Raw genomic sequence first — 20982 nt, forward strand, 5'->3', positions numbered from 1 at the left:
TGTACGGTTGCCATTGAGAATGTCCCTTAACTCTCATATACAGTAACCTGTAGAACATGTTCCTAAGTAGGAGCAGCGAAAGATATCAAAGCTGAAGACTGTAGACCGTGACATTAGAAATACAAAAAGCCACCTCGACAGGTTGCCAGCAATGGCTGCTGGGCTTTACTGGATACATTCAATGAGAACCTCAACAATGCCATACTCATGACTAGATCTCAATGTAAGATAAACATTGCTTGATCCGCAAATTGAAATCAGTAAATCCCCAAAAGAATATGTCTTATCAATATCAGCAATGGAAGAAGAGTGGATCAAAAGGGCAAGAAGCCGCCAACTATGTGCAACGAAGAAAAGCACTCGAAGGGAATAAGGATTTATCAGCTTGGTTATGTATTCAACAACAGGAATAGAAAAGAATAGAATTTATGCATATGGTAAAGATAAAGCATGGGGCGACAAGGGGGTATCAACAGATCGAATGAGCATAACGAGCTCGCAGGGGCAATAATGGGATACAGGACGATGGGGGATATCAGAATCGTACAGATGGCCAGAGGGTAAATCCAAGGCCCACAGATGGATATTTTGACAAAGGAAAGTGACAAAAGAAAGTGACAAAGGGAAGGGTCAAAGGACGCCAGTGGCAGATTGCCTCTTAGTCATGGCGATGGTCGATGGGCCAGTGATACCCGTCTGACACGCCATGAAACAGAGATAAAGGAGGTAATGGTAAATGGTAGATCCAGTTTGACTGCTGTTAAATGGCGATGGTGATCACTAACACTCAGTCTATTCGGCATAACCAATTTCGGCTTTCGCGCTGGGTATCCGCTGTAGTTCCGGAGGAGTTGCCTCCTCCATAATGTAATCTTCCTCGGCGGAGATGGGGGTCAATGAAGGAAATCCTCTGAGCATTCCTTGTGTAGACTTGGGACGGACCACCGGGTTCACCAGAACAGGGCGGCGGCCGACTTCGTTGTGCCATCTTTCAGCGGGGTTGCTTGCCGAGCTGTCTGTGGCTTCCGATTCGAGCTCTGGCTCGCCAAGGATATTGCTGCTAGGACGGTGGGATTCATTCAGTGATTCAACTTCTTCGGGGTCATCTGCCGGGGCCTCCACCGAGTCTCGGCCAAATGAGTTCAAATTCGATCGAACAGGACTGCTGGGCTTTTGTGACATCCGACGGAAAAATTGGCCTGACATCCAAGACCCCTCAGAATCAATTGAAGCCAGAGATTGGGAAAGTGGCACGTTATCTGCCTCGGTGTCCATACTATCCGAAACCCACGACCGATGATGGCCTCGGTTCGGGTTTTTGATGTCCACTCCGGGGCTAGGTGTTGGTTCACGCAAGAAAGTCTCATCCCTCTCTCGAGAGGACTCTACAACTTCCTCCGGGATATCTGGCGACTGTAGGCGGGAATCAGGAGGCGATAGAGGTTCGTCGCCAAAGTGTTCAGTGAACTTGGATTGAGAGCGCATCACGGTGCCAGTGGGCATTAGAATTCTGGGGGGCATAATCGAGGGCGGAGGAGGTGATGATTGGGTCTGAATTTTGTAGAAAGATTCATGAGAGGCGTTGGAAACTTCGGGGGTCGTGTCGTGGAATCGCTCTTTGTACGTCCGCTTGAGACGAGAAGAACCACGCCTGAACAGGGACGAAATGGTATTCCCCCGGCGACCGCTGGTGTCGGAAAGTCGGCGTTCTGAGTCAACTCCTCTAGAGATGTCCGATGTGGAGCTGGGCCCACATATTTGTGATTGAGATGGGCTATTGAGCCCATGGCGAAGTGATGAATGAGACGGGGAAAGAGTAGTCCGGGACATGGTAATGTCATGTGAAAGGGCGAAGCTAGGACGTTGAACCAATCTCCGCTCACGAATGGAACTGTCATCAATATTTCCAAATATGCGAGAGCTTTCACGCGATTCGCGTCCAGTGTTCTCATTGCTCTTAGAAGCTCTCAGCAACCACGATTCATTCTCCGGTGCGACAACCGTTGGTTCATCAACTTGAGAAGCGGTGGTCTCTTCGTTCTCTTCGTTCGGGACAAGGTCCTCGGGTTCGGCGACTTCAGCGATGGATGGCTCTGGTTGAGCAATTTCGGGTTCAGGTTCGGGTTCAGGTTCGGGCTCGGTGGCGGCCTGGACTTTTTGTTCCTCCGCCTGCTGAGCATCAGCCCTCTCCTGCAGCTTACGCCGAAGTCTTTCCTGGTCGTCGACCTGCTTCTTCTCTCGGCGGCGACGGTCGCGATCCAGCAGTTCTCTCAAAGCCCCAGCATCTAATGAATCAGCGAGTTCATTTACTCGTCGTTTGGAATAGTAAAATTCATCGTCAGACATGGTCAGAGCCTGAAGTCTCTCTCTGTCCTGTCGGCTAGAAGCGGGTGGGTTACTGCTTCTGGCGTTCTGCAGGCGAGGGGCTTCGACGTAACGGACGACGGGGCGTGGGGTCAAGGCAGCAAAAGCGTTGACCTTGTAGGTGTATGGGTCGGAGATGTCAGACGTGGAGGATGTGGCGGAGTCACGGATGGAGAGGCTGATGTCAGACATGTACCGGTCGGCACGTCTGCCATTTGCCTTTCGACGGCGATTTTCCAGTGCATAATCTCTGCTGCCAGGAGTCGGATGGTGGGGGATATCGATGGGGGTGGAGGAGAGCATACGAATTTCACGCTCACGCATGATCTCGTTTGCCTTGCGCTTGCTCAGCCTTCGTCGTAGCTTATTCGGGACATTTGCATTTTGGCTTGGTTTCCGCCTCAGCAGCGAACCTGTTCTCGAGAGTGGAGGGTCGCGTGGCGGGGGGTTCCGTGATTGATCGGCAATGGAAGCAGGGCGGTCTAGAGATGAGATAGGTCGATTTGACGGCACAAGGGCCGAGCTGCGCCGGCTGTCTGCAGCATCCGCTCGTGACGTGCGGTTGCTTTGGCGTTTGGATGGTTTGCGGCCCAATGTGGGCTCGATCGTCTGTTCGGCAAACGAGGCGTGAAGATCAGCAGCTTCGGCACCGGTCACTTGGATGGTGTGCCGCTTGCTCTTGCGATTAAAGGGCCATATCGCCATGGCGCTCTTGGGGCACAAGCCCAGGGACAAGTGGGATCAGTTATCGGTATCAGTTCTGTGGCGCGACAGTTTGACTGAACTCATGGAGGGTGGAAAGGAGAGTTGAAGAAAGTGACTGGGAGTCAGGGTGATGACAGCGTCATCGAGAGTCTGGATAGAAAAGGAAGTTGAAAGGTTGAGAGTTGTATTAGAGGGAAAGAGGGGAAAAGAGAGAGAGAGAGAGAGAGAGAGAGAGAGAGAGAAAGAGAGGAAGGAGAAAAGAAGTGAAAACTGAAAAGGCAGAAGAGCAGAAGAGCAGAAAAAAGAAAATAGGAAAGCCCAAAGGGAAATCAGAAAAGGGCCTTGTTTTGGTTTTTGCCTGAAAAATAAGTAAAAGACTTGGCATCTGCTTTTTTATTTTATTTACTTTATATTTTATATTATACATTACATTCTATTCATATTCTATACATTCTATGTTTATTGTTTGTACAGTTGCACGGGTACCTGGTACCTTGGCCCTAAGTTGTAGAATCTCGTTAAAAAAAGTCTCTCGTCACACAGAGTCTAGATTTCTTTTGGAAATTGGCAGTTGACCTGTGGGGAAAGAAAGATATCCACTTGTGGGATCCAGAATGACGCACTGTGATAAATATATACATCCCTTTGGTATATTATTGAGGTGCCTTCTTACAATATTGGGTATAATATGACTTATAATAGATCTCATATACATCTCGGAAATGAATAATATTGGCCTTAACCCTGTACAACCAAGTCCAATGCATGTTCACCCTCGTGCCCTCTCACGCGGGAAAGCCAAGCCACCGTTTAAACGCCCGGTGGAGCCCAGGCTGAGTCTGGTAGCCTTTCGTTGGGTTGACACGCGGGAATGGAGTCGATCTTACGCACTTTTACACATTTGGGCCTATGGGTATCGTCGATTTTGAAAAGTTTCTGCACATTTCAAACTATTTGTGAGAACCTGCAGGGACTATGTGTAAATTCTAATATGTAGTAGTATTCTAGGGGGAAATATATTGTGCACATCATTAAATACGGAAATGATCGGCGAATTTCGTTTATGGGGTTGTCTTAGTTTCTTCTATAGGATTACAATTTATTACTACATACTAATTCCGATGCCTATGTTGTATTATATATTGTCTCTCGCTTTCTGCCTTGGTTCTATTCAATATCATTGATGTTCAAGGGCGTCTAGCAAATCAGTACGACGTACGGAGTACGGAATACCGTGATGCTAATTATATCCCATTGAGAATCCAGCGGGTTGCAAGGTGTCAGCGCTATTATTTGGTTTCCATTCAAGGTGGTTCAGATTAGATCTAGGGTGTTGTCTAGAGCCCCTCCTTGCCTCTATTACCCATTCTATATTCTACATTGCTATATTGTATTCCCTACCTACGGAATACTCCATACAATTCCAATCCTTATCTCCTGTGTTCCACAGATTCTCCCGAGGCCCGTACCTTTCAACCCATAACGTGGCTTTACAACATAAATACTACTCCACTTCCGGTCTCAGATTGTTCCACCATGGTTCCTGCATTTTGATCGTAACGGTAGACCCCTCAGTTTCCTATGTCTGATCTGACAGCGTTCTCTAACAGCGGAGAACGCTGTTCGGTCTTAGATGCCAAGAACAGCTCAGAGACAACGTCCAGAATCTGGTTTGGCAGGGGTTTGACAAGCCACAAAAAATCTGCAAGGAGCAGACAGCCGCCATCAAATTCCTGTATTTTATTTTTTTGGTTTTCACTAAAACATAAGCTCATAAGCATTTGGGATATCCGATGAACCGAACTTATTCCCGATCTCATACTTCAGAACTGGAGCACCTATACTCTCTACTCCGTACAGTGTAGAGGGTTCTATACATCGCGCTCTTAATTTGAAATAACATTGTATTCCACACATAATTCCCACTCCTAGTCAATACCTATGAAGGATCGTGGCGACTCTTCAAGCCATTGAGAATTCGCCACGAAGACAACCGCCACCGCAAGATACCGAAGTCGGCTATGGCAACTCAGCCAGCCCTGGAGATCGCAACCAATGACTTGCACTTTACATATGGAGTACACATGGGGATTACATATGTAGATCAATCAAAAAAAGATAGTTGAGACAGACAGAATCCTCCCAAAAATGCCCCTACCCGCCAAATTCTAACCAAACGCCGAAAATACAATATGCAGACCCGCATTCCATGTGACCACGGGGAGAAATAAACGGCGAAACTCGATGAGATATCCAACAGCAAAGGTGACTTGGAATGGATGTTCTCCCGACCACGTTCCTCCTGACACTAACCAGATTCGCGCGGACCGGCACAAGTATAATCGCCGCCAACTAAGACAATCCCTCCAGCCATACGGAGTAAAAGAAACTCAGTTGCTCATGCGCTTCCTCAGCCGATTCGGCTCCCGCTCCAGGACGCTGTAGTTGCGGCTCCCCCGTCGGCTCAGAAGGCGTCTGATAGACCAGCCACTGTGGCCGTGGACATCGGATGTAAACCGTGGACCGGAACCCTGGGTCTCAGATCCTAGGTGGAGCTTCTGGTGAGGTTGGGAGCCTGTTGTTGGCGATTGGGCATCCATGATTTTGTTTTTTGAGACGAGTGTTGTCAAAGTAGGTAACGCGTGTGGTATGGCGTTGAGGCGAGGAGCGGGGGTGGCTGTGTCTGTTAGACGGCCGTTGGAATTTCGCGCGTGGATGCAGGTATAGTTTGTTTGAGGCTAGATTGCTTTTGGCGTTTAATCCTGTCTCTGCTTTAGGTTGGGGATGAGGTTGATGCTCGTTTGGTTAGGGACTGGAGAGCGGGGTTGGATCTTGTGGGGCATGACGAGATACTTTCGTCTTTGTTGATCTTTGATCTTTACGAGGTTGACAAGTGACTTTAGACAGGTTACTTGGTATTCTTTTTCTTGTAGACATTCAGGGTTCAGGGCGTTTGGTGAATATGCAGCTGCGGCCTCGAACACCTGATATGGCCACTTGAACCTTCCGGTTGTTCCAGGGGTTCTAGGCGACCAAGGCGGCTAAGACCCTATTTTTCGCTCGATATCAAGTGACACGATGGTGATGCTGAGTCTGATGGTAAGCCATCTATGTTTGAAGATTCAGGGCCTTGATCAAAATATATAGTCTTACCTATGGAGCAATGGTCTATTCAAGACCGCATAACTACGACATTGTAGTATACATTGTACTGCGACATGGCTCGAGGTTCCTTCCAAGTTTCCTGTCGATACTTCGTATTCCAAGGTTGATTAAGTTCATTAAGCATGCACGCAGGCTCGCGTGATATGCTTTGGGCGCAGTTCTATATCACTCGCTTGATATTCGCAAAACTACATGGTAGTATAATGTATGTACTTCCAAGGTTGAAAAATGCGAGGTGCACAACTAATGGGACTGGTTGACTCCAAATAATTTTAAACCCATCATACCCCGGATCCTACTTGGCGGAATAGGCCAAATTCCCGAATTCCTCCCGTCTTCTTGCCCAACATCCGTGATGGATCTGACGATCTATGGCTCGAACAGGAAATTCCCGGCATGCCACACACAGAAATCTAGAACTATTGTTTTATGGCCTCCGATATCTGGAGAAAGACCATGTGAAGTAATAATCTTCTCCCAAGAACCCCGCACCTAGTCCCATGCCCCGACAGGGATTCTTAATGGACGGAATAGCCAACCCAACCCGCGTTCGTATTGGATGGAAGAACCCGGAAGAAAGTGTGTGGGTGTGTCAGGTAAAAATTCAAAATGTCTAGAATCTGTCAAGTGTCGGTCTGGCTGTGTTTAAAATGTCTGGAGAGTATGAGACCCCATTGAATGAAGAGTCTCTCTGTCTTTCCATTTCCCATGTGTTCTAACAGAGAACCTGATCTTATTCCCAACCTTTCAAATTCTTACCTCTTTAAAGACCATACTGGAGAGAATAACTCCACTAGCAAAACGCTGGCATCATTTACCTGACCCCGTCGTGGTCGCCTGACACCCTTGAATACCTTTTCATCACACATAAACATCACACTCGCCTTCACCGACTTTCTGATTGGAATCCTTCAAAAATGGTAGCCCTGTGGATATTCGTGGCTCTTGGTTACTTGTTGCTGTATGCGTTCGCTGCGATGCAAACGCAGGAATGGGGTGTTCCCATCAACTGCATTGCCAACTGAGCTCTTTGCCATGGTGTGATACCTAGGCGAGCTGGGAGACAAATGGCTGCCTTGGTCTAATTGTTCCCTTATGAACAATTCGTTTCATGCTCGGCTGTGAACTGGGTTGGGCAGTTCTTTTGAGAGGGTCGAATGACCAATCACGATTCATGATCTATGACTATTCTTACGACTTATCATTTTGATGAACTGAGAGGTGACGAGATATGACGGCTGGGGTACCTTAAGGCCCAGGAGGCCTAGACAAATAACCCATTCATGTACAGGGTAAACCCTTCTATGGGTTCCATACATGATGTTCAACATGTGAGACTGCGAAGGGGCACTAGAGTCTTTGATGATTATTGATGATGACGACTGAATGACTTTGATGAAGGTGTTTGATACCATGGAAGACGAGACTACAATTCTGTACTTTGTTTAAAAGACTTGAGATTCACATTTTTTTAGTACTTTTTGCGTTCGATCAAGCCTTTTGTCAAGAAAGAAACACCCCCAATTGAAAGCAATTCCATATCCATGTCCATCCATATCGAGGTGTTCGATGACAGGAATAGAGAGGGGCGTGATTTGCCCATGTCCCTGCAGCTTATGTGTTTCTGCTGCATACTGGAGATAATGTGATAGATATCCACATTGGATTTGGACGTGTGAAGAGGGGCAATCCCGTCTTGTTCCCTTGAGATGATCCTTCCACATGGTAGGGCCGCATGAAATGCATGTGTCACATTAAATTATTCCTCGCCATATCATCTTGATGAATCTTTTTGGGAAATTGGGAAATTCGCAGCAGAAAAGGCTCTGCTATGACATGTGTTTTCTTCAGAACCAGATCTTGATCAGTTCCTCACTGACAGCACTGGGCGTCAAGACACCGCTATCGGTGATCAGTGCAGAGATCAGGTGAGGGGGAGTGAAATCAACCGAGTCACAGAGGGGTAGCTTGATTGGGGTGTCTCCGTTTGTGTCAGCAACGGAGGACTGCTGCTTGCGCTCCTCTGCAAGGTCCTCCTCGGACTTGAACTCAAGAACTTGTTGATCAATTGGTAGGTCGTACTGACCAAGAGGGTACAAGCGAACGAACTTGTGACTCTCTGCTACCACGTAGAATGGCTTCCCAATAGCTTTGGCGAGAAGACCGATTTGGTAGGTTCCCATGCGAGACACAATGCCTCCATTCTCCACCACACCCTCCGCACCCACGATAACCATATCAGCCTTGCCGAGAGAATATGCCACTGCGGACTCGGGAATTGTTGAAACTGGTACACCCTTTGCTCTCAGAGCACGGACTGTTTCCATACCCTCCGGTTCTTCATTCGGGTGCTTGCAATCCCGGGAAGTCGAAGACAGAACGTAGATAACACGGAACCGCACAGCAGAAGGGCCACCCTCCTCATCTGCAGCTTTTTGCAACAGCGCTGCGACAGCTCGGGAGCCACCGTTTGTGAGGATGGTGCTGCCATCGCGAATGAAGCCACGGCCGAATGCTGCGATTTTGTCTCGGCTTTCCTTGGCGCGTCGGATAAACAGCCGTCCATTCGACAATAGATGTGTGCGGATGGCCTTGAAATCGCCCGCGGGGCCCAGTTGTCCAGGGCGCTGTAGTGTGGTAATCAGGTATCGTTGGAAAAGATCGGTTCCGGCAGAAAGACCGATAGGGTTGGAAATGGATCGTTTTAGGTGAGCGGTGGATTTTTCGAGTAGATCCAAGGTCTCTGATATTGTTGAAGAGGCTGACTGTGTGAGAAGAAGGACCAGAGCTTCAATGGCCGCGATAGGCATGGTAAGGTCGGCATCGGAGCGGAGGAGCTCATTGTAGGTTGCGACAATGCTGAAGGAACGGTGAGCAGATGCGAGGACTTCGACGGAGCGCATTTTACTTACTCGAATGGTTTAGTATCGGCCACAGCCGCATCTAAAGTGGTAGAAGCCATGCTTTTTTGAGCGTTGAAGGTGTGAGATTGAGAACAAAGCAATGTAGGAAGAGAAAGAGTCATTAATTCTATGTTTGCCTGGTTTGCATAATGCCCCTCCAGGCACTAACCCCGATCGGGCGGTGTGCGGGATTGTCTCCAAGTAAACAATCAACCCCGATCAACAACAATTAGCCTACCCACTTTGTCAATAAGCCCCTTGCCTGGTGACAGGTTCCCAAACTATCATGTCGCGCAACTCTACTGCGATGGGGTATAATAGCCGTATGAGCCAGCAATTCCAAGGCAACCAGCAGCACGGTCGAGGTCGCAAGAAGGAGGACGAGAATGACGCCCTTATGCGTCTGGTGAGCTTGATTTTTGCCGGAGCTTGCGTCTGATACTAATATAAAATAGCCCGACAAAGAGATCGCAGGATGCATCAACGATATCGGTATACCGTTTACTCTCGCCGACCTGGCTAAACCAAACGCCCAGCAAATCCAGATGGTGTTCGAATGGTTCGCAGAACTGCTCATGAACACGACCCGGGAGACTGTGGAGCCCGCGATGCATGCAGCTGCAGAAGATCTATGCGGCGACTACCCTGATATAGTTCCCAATGACACCCGCAACCTCATGGGTTTCTTCATGATGCTCCGGAAGCTATTGGCGGAGGTATTTACTCATCACTCGCCACAAAAACCCTGAAGAGTATGCTAATGCCTCTGGTACCAAATAGTGCGGTGTCAACGACTTCACCTTCACCGACCTGACCAAACCGACGCATGAGCGACTCGTCAAAATATTCTCGTACTTGATCAACTTTGTTCGATTCCGCGAATCGCAGACACCTGTGATCGACGAGCACTTCAACAAGACAGAGAAAACGAAATCGCGCATTGATGAACTTCTTGCGGAAAACCAGGAGATGGAATTAAGGCTGAGGGAGATGCGACAAGATCTCCAATCCAACGAAGCACATGTGAGGGAGAAAGTTTCCCGAAACGATGCGCTCAAGGCGCGACTATTGGAACTGGGTCGAGAGCAGTCGCGAGTCGCAGAAACACTTGATCGAGTTAAAACGGAAAGAGCTCGGCGGCAGCAGCAGTTGGAAGAGAAGACCGAACGAACGGTCCGCTCTCGACAAGAAGCGGAGAAACTGCGACCTTATGTGCTCGAGTCTCCGGCTACCCTCCAGTCTTCACTGGCTGAACTATCCGAAAATCTGATGCGCGAAAAAGCCTCCATTGATGCGATGGAGAGACGGGCACGTGCACTGCAGACCTCATCGGATACGTTCACCGTGGTTTCCAACGATGTGCAGGGATGTGTCAAATTGCTCGATGACATTGCAGCTGAAATGCAAAAAGAGGACGAAGAGGAGTCTCGTGCTGCTAGAACTACAGAGGCTATCTCGGACAGGGGGAACAGCGTCCGCGAGGTCGAGCAGACCGAGAAGCTCTTGCAGCGTCAACTGGCCCGTTGGGTCGAGCGTATCGAGGCACTCCAGAAAAATGCACAGGAGAAAGCCGAACTTGCGCAGGCACGCATGGAAGAACTCCGCAATGTTCAAAAACAACTCCGCGAGGAACGTGCGGAGAAGCAACGCGATATGGAGCGGAGACGTATTCGCATTGAACAGACAGAGAAGAAGGTATGTTTTACCCTGTGTCATAAGGGATGAACCATTGCTAACGCACTCTTCCAGATGGTTGACTTGAAGGAGAACATTGAAACCGAGATTCAGTCAGCCCACGACCAGTACCTAAAGCTAGAGTCACATATCAAGCTGTACATGACAGAGATGGAGAAGTCTCTATGATCAATCAGTTGTCATTTATGTGCGAAACAGGAGTTCAGCGGTCAGCTATAGGATACCCGGACAGTACAAATTCATTCCCAGGAGTTTTATTATGTTACAATATCATGTCTGATTTCAGTATTAAGCGTGTTCCAGTCTTTCCCAGTTCAATGGTTCTGGTCAAATTCAAACCAGCGTTCGGCTACCCGTTTCACAGTGACGCCCCGTCCACCCAAGGTACTTTGGTCCGATCGCATTCGAACTGACCCATTCAGTAAGGGAACATTCACATCCCATAGCTTTCTTCCCCGAACGACACTCGAAGGGTCCAGGGCATTCATGCACTCATAAAGTCGGAGATCCATCCCCGCCCTTGAGGAAGCCTCAACGACAGAAGCAAGTGTCCTTGAAAGCCCCTGCGCCGAGAATTCTGAAGTTGTAACATGTAAAGCCATCATATCAAGCACAGCAAGGAGTTGTCGGTCATGGGAAAGCGATGTGTCCTCGGTAGCCACCCCAACAGCAGGACCTAAAATGGCAAGGTATGCCCGAAGACTCTCTAAACTCGGGCAGAATGCCAGCCGTATTTTGCTGGATCTTGCAAGCAGCCCGATAGTTTTTGTAAGCAAGTCATGGCTCGTGGCAGTGTCTGGATCAGCGCGTTGTGAGCGAATGGCTGCTGTGAGTTGCACCAGGAACTCAGCTCTGGTTGCACAGACAATGAGATGAGTATCTGAATTGCCTTGAAGTAGTTGCTGCAGGAGATCAGGCACCAAATCGCAGTGAGCGATCGTGCATGTTGGATCCATTGCGTCAGGTAGCTGTGTTGTAGCTCCCACTTATTGCCCCTCCGAGATCATCAGCAAGAAACGAATCATTTTGTCTTCAACTCATAATCCGTCAACCACAAAAGCCCATGGTGGTCGTAGATCTTGAGTCAAAGGGGGTGTAAATAGTAGAATGTTGCAGACGTTGCAGATCGAAGGCGGGCGAAGTGTCGCGGCATCATCCACTTTACTTCCGCGGAGCTGCTCCGCCTTTCCTCCCCTCACCTCTCACCCATTTCCTTCGACTCACCCAAAATGGAAACAATTTCTAGGATATCCTCGATGCTAGAAACAGGTATGTCGGGTCGGGTTGCAATCCGCTCTTTTGGCCTGAACTGACTGTGGAATGTCACTGTGCGCATAGCTCGAGAGCTCACATTAGAGGCTGCCCAGTCCGCTACTATCAATCGTACCTCAAGCACCGACTATACTTCGCGAACATACAGCCCTGAGCATATCAAGAAGCTCCTTGACAGTCGCCATGAGCGGGAAGTCCTGGATGGAATGCGGAGGGTCATCTCGGTACGGGGACCGTGAACAAGAACTATGGAAAATGCAATGGCTAACTTAATTTGTTGTTATAGTTGATGTACCGGTCCGAACCCTCCCTTACTTTCTTTTCGGCAGTTGTCAAGAATGTTGCCAGCGCCAACCTCGAAGTCAAGAAATTGGTTTACATCTACTTGGTCCATCATGCGGAGGCGGAGCCGGATCTGGCACTACTGTCCATCAACGCGATCCAGAAATCGCTGACCGATTCAAGCCCACAGGTTCGAACAATGGCGCTTCGGACTATGTCCGGAATCCGGGTTCCGGTGATCAGCCAAATTGTGTCCCTGGCCATCAAGAGAGGATGTGGGGATATGAGTCCACACGTGCGCAAGGCGGCCGCTTTGGCTATTCCAAAATGTTATCGTCTAGACCCCAACACGCTGCCACAGCTGATGGGGTATCTTGAGATACTTTTGGGTGATTCTCAATACTTCGTCGTTGGCCCCGCAGTCGCGGCATTCTTGGATCTGTGTCCGGATGAGATTGACCTAATCCACAAGAACTATCGCAGCTTAGTCAAGAAGCTGGTTGATATGGACGAATGGGGTCAGCTAGCAACATTGCGACTGTTGACATTTTATGCACGAAGATGTTTCCCTCAACGAACTCAGAAGGTTAAGCGCACAGCCCCGGAGGCATTCTATGACGATGAAAAGCAGCAACAGGAGAACCAGAATGATGTTGAAGAGTACGAAGTTCCGGTAATGGACCCTGATCTTGAGCTTCTACTCCGAGCCTGCAAGGTTCTACTGCAGAGCCGAAACTCTGCCGTCATTGTCAGCGTTGTCCGTTGCTTCCTTTACCTTGCTCCATCAGAATATATTGTGTCAGCAGTTGGCCCCCTTGTGGCTCTTTTACGAACCCCGCAGGATATGCAACTCATCGCTCTGTACAACATTGTTGCTGTTGCTCTAAGGGTTCCAAAGCCTTTCGCCAAATATACTGCCCATTTCCTTGTCCACGCTAACGACCCGCCACATATCTGGCGCCTCAAACTGGAGGTGCTAACCATCCTGTTCCCGCATTGCGGAAAACACTGGAAGGGGGTCATCATCAGCGAACTAGAGCACTTCTCTAAAGGTGCAGATCCTGAGCTGGTACGGGAGAGTGTACGAGCCATTGGGCGTTGTGCGCAAGGGGACACAAGTACCGCAGGCATGTGCCTACGGATTCTTCTCGGCCAGATATCTAGTTCAGACGGAAACCTCGTGTCAGAGTCACTGACTGTCATTCGTCACTTGATACAACAAGATCCAGCCTCACATAAAAATACTGTTCTCCAGCTCGTCAAGCACCTAGGTTCAACAACCCACCCAGACGCACGAGCCACCATTATCTGGCTGGTTGGCGAGTTCGCTGGAATTGACCCAGAGAACAATATTGCGCCTGATGTCCTCCGTATCTTGATCAAAGGATTCGCAGACGAGATGGAAATTGTCAAACAACAGACTGTTCTTCTCGGTGCTAAGGTGTATTTACACCATCTCCTGCAGAATCCACCAGAGGAACAGCCGGAACAACTTCCACCGCTATCATTCCCCAAAGTCCCCGCCAAATCCCAGCAAGAGTTCCACAACGAATGGACTGACAATGGGAACGAGGAACCGCAAGATGCCGAGCGAACTGACCAGGGAGAGGAGAACCGTCAAGAAAATGACGGCGCTGAAGCGAAGGAAACAGAAGAAGCGACCGAGGACCGTATTACGTTATTATGGCGGTATGTCCTCCTACTCGCACGCTACGACACTTCCTACGACCTACGTGATCGGGCACGTCTATACAAGAGCCTCTTGGAAACGCCGTCTTCCACCCAACTTGCCAATCTCCTTCTCCTGGCACCAAAACCAGTACCCCACGCCCCCAGCCCATCCGAGACGCGCAAGGACCTGCTCATCGGCTCCGCCACTCTTGTCGTTGGCCCCGACGCTGGTTACCACGGACTCCGAGGCTACACGAATCTCCCGGACTGGGTTGAGTCAGGCCAAGAACCCGATCCCAAGCTCCGCACCGAAGATGTGAAACCAGACACATCGGGCAACACCACCTCCATGACTGCAGGTGACCGCCTTGATAAAGCACTTCGTGAACACCAACCCACATCTGTTTCAAGCCGGAACCGGAACGGTCCGGCTTTGCCTTTGGACCCGGCTGGGAAGAAGACTCTTGATCAGTGGCTACAAGAAGAGGAAGAGGAAACCGAGACAGAGTCTGAAACGGACTCTGAGGAAGGAGAAACTGATTCGGAGGAAGAGGAGACGGACTCGGAAGAAGAGTCTGGCTCGGAGGAGGAAGATGATGGCTCCGAAGAAGAGACTGATTCTGAAACCGAAGCTGTTCATAAAGAGGCACAGAAGTTGCTTCGTTAAACTTGTTCGAATGATAGCCACATGTATAGATGCTGGCTTGATTGGACAACCTTTTGGGTATATTTAAAATTCGAGAAAACAAATTTGAATGATGTTTCTGGAGTAATTTTGATACATGGCATAGTTCACTTAGAGGGTTATTGAACAGACTTGGTCCCATGGTGCTTACATAGGGCAACCGCACTTCCCCGGTTTCTGTAGAAGCCTGGACCGCCTGTCTTCTCTTTCACTTTCACTCTTTTGTCTCTTGCAACCATCTGCCTACTCCGCCCATATCTACTCTGATCATTTATCATTGGCAGCTTCATCCCCTCATATTCTCACAATCTTAGCGTCAAGCTGCCATGCCTCCTCATCCACGCCCAGATTTCATCAAGGGCCTGTCGACGTGCCCAGCAAACAGGCTGCACAAACCAGCATATCTCCTGGACTTAAACAGATATTCGGGAGCGAGCCTTTGGCATTTACCTGACATGTGCCTACCGCGTTTGCATAGATAGCTCGCGTGAAACAGCCAATTCCCCAATGAATCCCAGGGGCTGATAAGTAGATTTTACTGGACAGAAAGACCATGCTTTGAAGATTTACTTCAAAAAGCTGTATGACCTTCTTGAAGAAGCAACGCAGATCATCGGTAAACTATATAAGGTCAGCTTGACATGCCAGTTCGACCCATGCCACTTTCAGATCCGGTGACACCACCCACATAAAGGAGAGATCATTTGCTGACGAGACATCCAGTCATTATCCCAAGTTTGACGTGCTCTCAGCTTATACAACACTTGAAGCCAAACGACTCCCAGGAGACGTCTGTTGGCCATACGAAACTGAATCTCCCCAGATGGTCGAGCATCAGGTTCGCCGAAAGTTTTGGAGGGTCGTTAGTGGAGCTCCATGCCAATGCTTTAGGTCAGTCATGCATAAATCGTTAGGAGAGAACTGCCTGCCATAAAGGTGCTTTTTAAGGAAGATTTGCCGGTATGGGCTACTGGTTGCTCCATCTGCGATAATTCCTTGCTTTTGCTAACAAACGCTGCTATGAGGTCGCTGCGGTCATCTTGGGCGACTTGAGCGTGACTAAGCTCCTCATGAGCACTGTGAGCCCTCTTCCATCGTGGAATGCTAGCTAGACCTCTCACATATTTTGTTGAGAAGCAGAGAGCCGCGTTGTACATTATGCATTATGCCGTTGGGTCCAGTACCAATACAAACAGCCCAGAATCAATTAGGGCTGCCTGACCTAGCCTGGCCTGGATATGCAGGCTACCATAGAATATCAGAGGCAATCTCCGTTGACCGCCATGATCCTTTACCCGTGTCTCATATCCCATCTGCCAAATATATTTCACTTTGATGCCACAGTTTCAATATCAGAGGTCGTGCACAATATCCCACTCCTGGTTGCTAACTTACATTCCTACCCCTTTGCATCTGTCGGATTGCTTTAGCGACGGGAGTCCAGCTCCTGACCAATCATCCAGCGTAATTGCAAGCGATGTCCGCTCCGGGCATCAAGCTCGAACGAGCGCGTTGAGATGGTCCTACCACAAGGCACTTTAGCGATGGGCAGCGCTAGATTGTTACCCAGACAGGTTGAGGTTGATGAATTTCACTCCCTTGCTGATCATAGAACCAGCAAGCTATAGTATATAGTCATCTGTATACCAACTTGCCGTGGTTCTATAATTGCGCAGCGAGTGCGGTGCATCAACCTCGACTTATCTAGGCAAAGAAAGAGTCTTCCGTTAACAACGCAGGGAGAATAATCAGAACGCCAAGCAGCGGCTATCTAAGTAGTGAGCTTGATTGTCGGAGCCAATTGCTTCATGTTATCCTTGGCCTCTGCTGATTTTAACTGGTTGGATCGGCTAGATCAGCCAACTCCAATGCGGGGGAAGTAAATAACAAAGAATGCAATGAGTTTAGCCCAGAACCAGTTAATATTAAAACAGCCAAGCCGGAACGTGGGTTCTATACAAAGATCCGGTCTCCCCGGACTCCCCGGACTGCTAGTAAGCTGAGATCTGTGCTCTCATTACTTTTTCCTGCACTGCTACCATACCTACCTGAGGGATACGGTTGCCTAGTCGGATATGTATGGCTTTCGTACAAAATTTTGTCAAATAAACCAACATGGATATGTCGCGAGTTATCAAACCCTGGAAGCTCAACCCTCAAAGAAACTTGGTCTTTGTGAATGCAACCATTGTTGACCCAGCCGAGGGCAAATTGTTCCCAAATACTACAGTCCGAATCTCAGAAGACAAGATCATTCAAATCTTCACAGACGGTTCAATTACCGCCACAGATAATCTCCAAGAAGAAAATGTGATCGACCTGAGCGGAAAATACTTGTGTCCGGGTTTGATCGACTGCCATGTCCACGTCGCAGTAGTTCCCGGCGAAGCCGATCTACGAGCCTACAAAGACATGACCGAGCAAATTAGTCTTCTGCGGCAGCCATACGTGCTCAAATCCATGCTAGACCGCGGCTTCACCTCAATCCGCGACTGTGGCGGCGCAAGTCTCGCGATCAAGGAAGCCGTCGAGGAAGGTGTGATCCCAGGCCCTCGTCTCTTCATCGCTGGACATGCACTCTCCCAAACCGGCGGACACGGCGACTTGCGTGGGTCCCACGACACCCAGCTCTGCTGCGGCGGCTCCATCTCCGGAATTAGCAGGATTATTGACAGCCCAGCGGAGTGCTATAGATATGCACGCGAGGAGCTGCGTCAGGGAGCGGACTTTATCAAGATCATGGGTGGCGGTGGTGTTGCCAGCCCTACGGACCGGGTTGAGCATGTACAGTTTTCGGATGAGGAGATTAGGGCTATAGTCACTGTTGCGCGGAACGCGGGCACATATGTCACGAGTCATAGTTACACACCGCGGGCGATTCAGCAGGCTATCAAGCTCGGCGTGCGCGGTATCGAGCATGGGAATCTTATTGATCTTGAGACGGCATAGATGATGGCTGAGATGGATGTTTTCTTGACTCCGACGCTCATTACACATGTCATGTCTAAGCAGATGAATTTCCTGCCTGCTGATGGCGCTGCTAAGAATGAGGAGGTTCTTGAGAAGGGATTGGAGACAATGAAGATGGCTGTCGATGCGGGTGTCACCGTCTGCTTTGGGACTGATCTTCTTGGTCCGATGCATTTTGCCCAGAGCAAGGAGTTTTCGGTGCGCAGTTCGGTTTTGACTCCATTGCAGATTCTGCGCAGTGCTACTGTCAATGCCGCTCGTCTTGTTATGCAGGAAAATCCGTTGAAGGATATCACCATTCTGGATCGAGTGGAGGAGCACCTTCTAGCTGTGATCAAGGATGGGAGGGTTGCCACTTCACGGTGGGACAAAATCAAGGTAGATCTTTGAGGTTCTAAGGGAACAGTATTTTTCAGTTATATCAATGATACTAAAGACCTGTGAAAGTAGGGCTAATCCCGTTCGGTATCGGGGCGGGGCACTTCCCGAACTCCGCCCAACTCTAAAAAGAATATACCATTTTTCCATGGTTACTTGAAAATATGACGTGGGTCGCATTGTTTTGATACTTTCATGCCCTTCACCGTGCAAGTCAAGGAGTGAAGCCCGAAGATATTGGCACAAAGACAGGCGGTAAATACCCATCTAGAGAAACGCACTATAGTACACACCTCGTATCAAGGATATAAGCAGCACACATTACACATTTTCCTTACTCTGTCCAATCTGAATTGATATCTTCGTTGCACTTATGCCTATGGAATCCGAGCTGGGGTCACTCACCATGAGTTTTGGCAGCAGCGCGCTTGTCGTTCAAAAAAAAAATACCTCAATTCTGATCCAGTCTCCGTGTGGTTCTGGCAGGTGTTGGAAGTCTTGATATTTGAGCGATTGCTAGCATGGCCTTAGTATTTGCTACAAGCTGTGAGCTGGGATATATTATTCGGCCGCATACAGAAAGCACCCAACGCATGCACACTTCTTAATGGTAAATGGGTAAGACTGTGTCAACAAAGTCAAGATAGGGTTTTAGTAAAGGAATAACATCCTCAGTTGGAGGGAGCCAATTAAATATCGGCAATCCAAGATTATTTTCGGAAGCAGATGTCCGATCTTGCTGTACTGGATCCTTCATTGGGGAGAATATGATGTCTTGGGCGCCAATGTTGTCTTGCAAAAGTGCTGTGAATTGGGGGCAGGCAACTCGGGAGAGTCTATAGAGGATTCTGGCCCAGAGTTAGAATCCGGGCATTAATATGCTCGTCATCCTAGTCAAGGTCCGAATCAGATAGGTTATAGAATTATTGTGCACTGACCATTCTCCATCGTGTGGCGAGTGCGTAGTACATCGTATAGTAGTAACTAACTAGTCAGTTGGCCAATTGGCCATTTGTGGCCTTACAATTCAGGCGTCGAGAACAAAGGCGGTGTGGATATAACCGCGCTCAAGTGCCTGAACTCATCCCGCAGTTCGGCCCTGATGTCGCCTCGATCTTTAATTCCAGAGCCTTCCCTCCGCACTGGAAACGAGGATCGGCTGCACTCAGGATGCTTGCTGCTAGATTGACGCACCCATCTCTTTTATTGTCGCCCTTCTAACCTTCCATCTCGACCTCGTCCTCCGTCCACTCGAATATTACTTTCCTTTACCTCTCTACACTCATCTACCTTGACCCAGAAACCAAGTACAGGGAGCTCTCCAACATTTAATAAGAAGTACAATTTCCAGAAGGAGTCATTGTCGCTCGTTTGTCTTGAAGTCACTATATCTGCATCTCGCCACAATGCCTGGTCTACCGAGTATGTGCATGGTTTTTTGGTTCCATGATATGGTTATCTCCGCGGTTATGCTAACCTGTCGCGTCATAGCGAATATCGACCTCGATGAGTGCATCGCCCGGCTCTACCGAAAAGAGCTGCTCGCGGATTCGGTGATCGAGGCGATCTGTCTCAAGGCGAAGGAACTTTTGATGAAGGAAAGCAATGTGGTACATATTGCTGCTCCGGTCACTGTGGTCGGCGATATCCATGGTCAATTTTTCGATATGATCGAGATCTTCAAGATCGGCGGCTTCTGCCCGGATACAAATTACTTATTCCTTGGTTGGTCACACCCGGAGAATGCTCTGTTCGGGAATGAAAGCAGGCCTCAGCCTCGAACATATTTGTTGCCCGCTTTTGGTGTGAAGTGTTGCTGATAAGAGAATCGACAGGCGATTATGTCGACCGCGGCCTATTTAGTGTGGAGACCATCTCACTCCTCGTGTGTCTCAAACTACGATACCCCCAACGAGTGCACCTTATCCGCGGTAACCACGAGTCGCGTGGAGTCACTCAATCATACGGCTTCTATACCGAGTGTGCCCGCAAATATGGCAACGCCAATGTCTGGCATTACTTCACCGACATGTTCGACTTTTTGACACTAAGCGTTGTGATTAATGATGAGATATTTTGTGTTCATGGTGGCTTGTCACCTTCTATCCATTCGATTGACCAAATTAAGATTATCGACCGTTTCCGCGAAATTCCACATGAAGGCCCTATGGCGGATCTGGTCTGGTCCGACCCCGATACAGAACGCGATGAATTCTCACTTTCACCCCGTGGCGCTGGATACACTTTTGGAGCACAGGTTGTGCGGAAGTTCCTAGAGGTGAACAGCATGTCCCATATCCTGCGTGCACACCAACTCTGCCAAGAAGGCTACCAGGTTCTTTACGATGATCGCCTGAGCACGGTTTGGAGTGCACCCAACTACTGCTACCGTTGTGGAAATCTGGCTAGTGTGCTCGAAGTGAGCGACACTGGCGAGCGCTTTTTCAATATTTTTGATGCTGCACCTGAAAATGATGCCCATCGCCTTGAACAGCTGGGTCAGCAGCAGCAGCAGATCAAGGATGGCTCTAGTCCAATGGTCGACTACTTCTTGTGAATCTCTGAATTTTCTCATGATACCCATTGGTTACTGTTAATGTTTTGTTTGATGTTAATGTTCATGTATTTCAATTTCCTTTTTTTACCCCCCGCACTAGACAGGAGTTCGGGATAAAGCTGTGCATTCACAAACAGCTAAATGTGCTATTGGCATTTGAAATAAAAATATCATACACCAATAAGTGAGGCTTAGTATGACGCATAAACAATAAAACTGGGATCCAAAGCATCAGCCCAGTGGGACGCATCTCTAACAGTTTTGTCAAAGAAAGAAACTCATCACGCTTTGAAAACAAACGGCCGCTCAATAACTTAACGAGATAGCGCTCTCAA

At 48.8% G+C, this 20982-nt stretch overlaps 8 protein-coding genes across 8 annotated transcripts; 4 read left to right on the forward strand and 4 right to left on the reverse strand.

Annotated features, from left to right (window-relative positions):
- Positions 1 to 792: 792 nt before the first annotated feature.
- Positions 793 to 3069, reverse strand: N7471_006017 (uncharacterized protein; the record flags this gene model as incomplete). The annotated part of the gene is made up of 1 exon (XM_057278736.1): positions 793 to 3069. The coding sequence occupies one exon, from the start codon at positions 3067 to 3069 to the stop codon at positions 793 to 795; it is 2277 nt and encodes a 758-aa protein (XP_057138346.1).
- Positions 3070 to 5459: 2390 nt separating this feature from the next.
- Positions 5460 to 5669, reverse strand: N7471_006018 (uncharacterized protein; the record flags this gene model as incomplete). The annotated part of the gene is made up of 1 exon (XM_057278737.1): positions 5460 to 5669. The coding sequence occupies one exon, from the start codon at positions 5667 to 5669 to the stop codon at positions 5460 to 5462; it is 210 nt and encodes a 69-aa protein (XP_057138347.1).
- A 2412-nt stretch (positions 5670 to 8081) lies between these two features.
- On the reverse strand, positions 8082 to 9196 carry N7471_006019 (translation initiation factor eIF2B subunit alpha; the record flags this gene model as incomplete). Its single annotated transcript, XM_057278738.1, has 2 exons — positions 8082 to 9093; positions 9147 to 9196. 2 exons carry the CDS (start codon positions 9194 to 9196, stop codon positions 8082 to 8084), a joined length of 1062 nt encoding a protein of 353 aa, XP_057138348.1.
- A 227-nt stretch (positions 9197 to 9423) lies between these two features.
- nuf2 (kinetochore-associated Ndc80 complex subunit NUF2) lies at positions 9424 to 11000 on the forward strand (the record flags this gene model as incomplete). Its single annotated transcript, XM_057278739.1, has 4 exons — positions 9424 to 9543; positions 9593 to 9853; positions 9918 to 10832; positions 10887 to 11000. The coding sequence occupies 4 exons, from the start codon at positions 9424 to 9426 to the stop codon at positions 10998 to 11000; spliced, it is 1410 nt and encodes a 469-aa protein (XP_057138349.1).
- A 146-nt stretch (positions 11001 to 11146) lies between these two features.
- N7471_006021 (uncharacterized protein) lies at positions 11147 to 11788 on the reverse strand (the record flags this gene model as incomplete). The annotated part of the gene is made up of 1 exon (XM_057278740.1): positions 11147 to 11788. One exon carries the CDS (start codon positions 11786 to 11788, stop codon positions 11147 to 11149), a length of 642 nt encoding a protein of 213 aa, XP_057138350.1.
- A 273-nt stretch (positions 11789 to 12061) lies between these two features.
- N7471_006022 (AP-3 complex subunit beta) lies at positions 12062 to 14724 on the forward strand (the record flags this gene model as incomplete). Its single annotated transcript, XM_057278741.1, has 3 exons — positions 12062 to 12101; positions 12171 to 12328; positions 12391 to 14724. 3 exons carry the CDS (start codon positions 12062 to 12064, stop codon positions 14722 to 14724), a joined length of 2532 nt encoding a protein of 843 aa, XP_057138351.1.
- A 2133-nt stretch (positions 14725 to 16857) lies between these two features.
- N7471_006023 (metal-dependent hydrolase family protein) lies at positions 16858 to 18102 on the forward strand (the record flags this gene model as incomplete). Its single annotated transcript, XM_057278742.1, has 2 exons — positions 16858 to 17643; positions 17692 to 18102. The coding sequence occupies 2 exons, from the start codon at positions 16858 to 16860 to the stop codon at positions 18100 to 18102; spliced, it is 1197 nt and encodes a 398-aa protein (XP_057138352.1).
- A 1394-nt stretch (positions 18103 to 19496) lies between these two features.
- On the forward strand, positions 19497 to 20647 carry N7471_006024 (serine/threonine-protein phosphatase; the record flags this gene model as incomplete). Its single annotated transcript, XM_057278743.1, has 3 exons — positions 19497 to 19512; positions 19582 to 19815; positions 19926 to 20647. The coding sequence occupies 3 exons, from the start codon at positions 19497 to 19499 to the stop codon at positions 20645 to 20647; spliced, it is 972 nt and encodes a 323-aa protein (XP_057138353.1).
- Between the last annotated feature and the right edge of the window lie 335 nt (positions 20648 to 20982).

The sequence above is a fragment of the Penicillium samsonianum genome (assembly GCF_028829775.1).
Source record: "Penicillium samsonianum strain IBT 33392 chromosome Unknown utg000003l_segment0_segment0, whole genome shotgun sequence".
Taxonomy (NCBI): domain Eukaryota; kingdom Fungi; phylum Ascomycota; class Eurotiomycetes; order Eurotiales; family Aspergillaceae; genus Penicillium; species Penicillium samsonianum.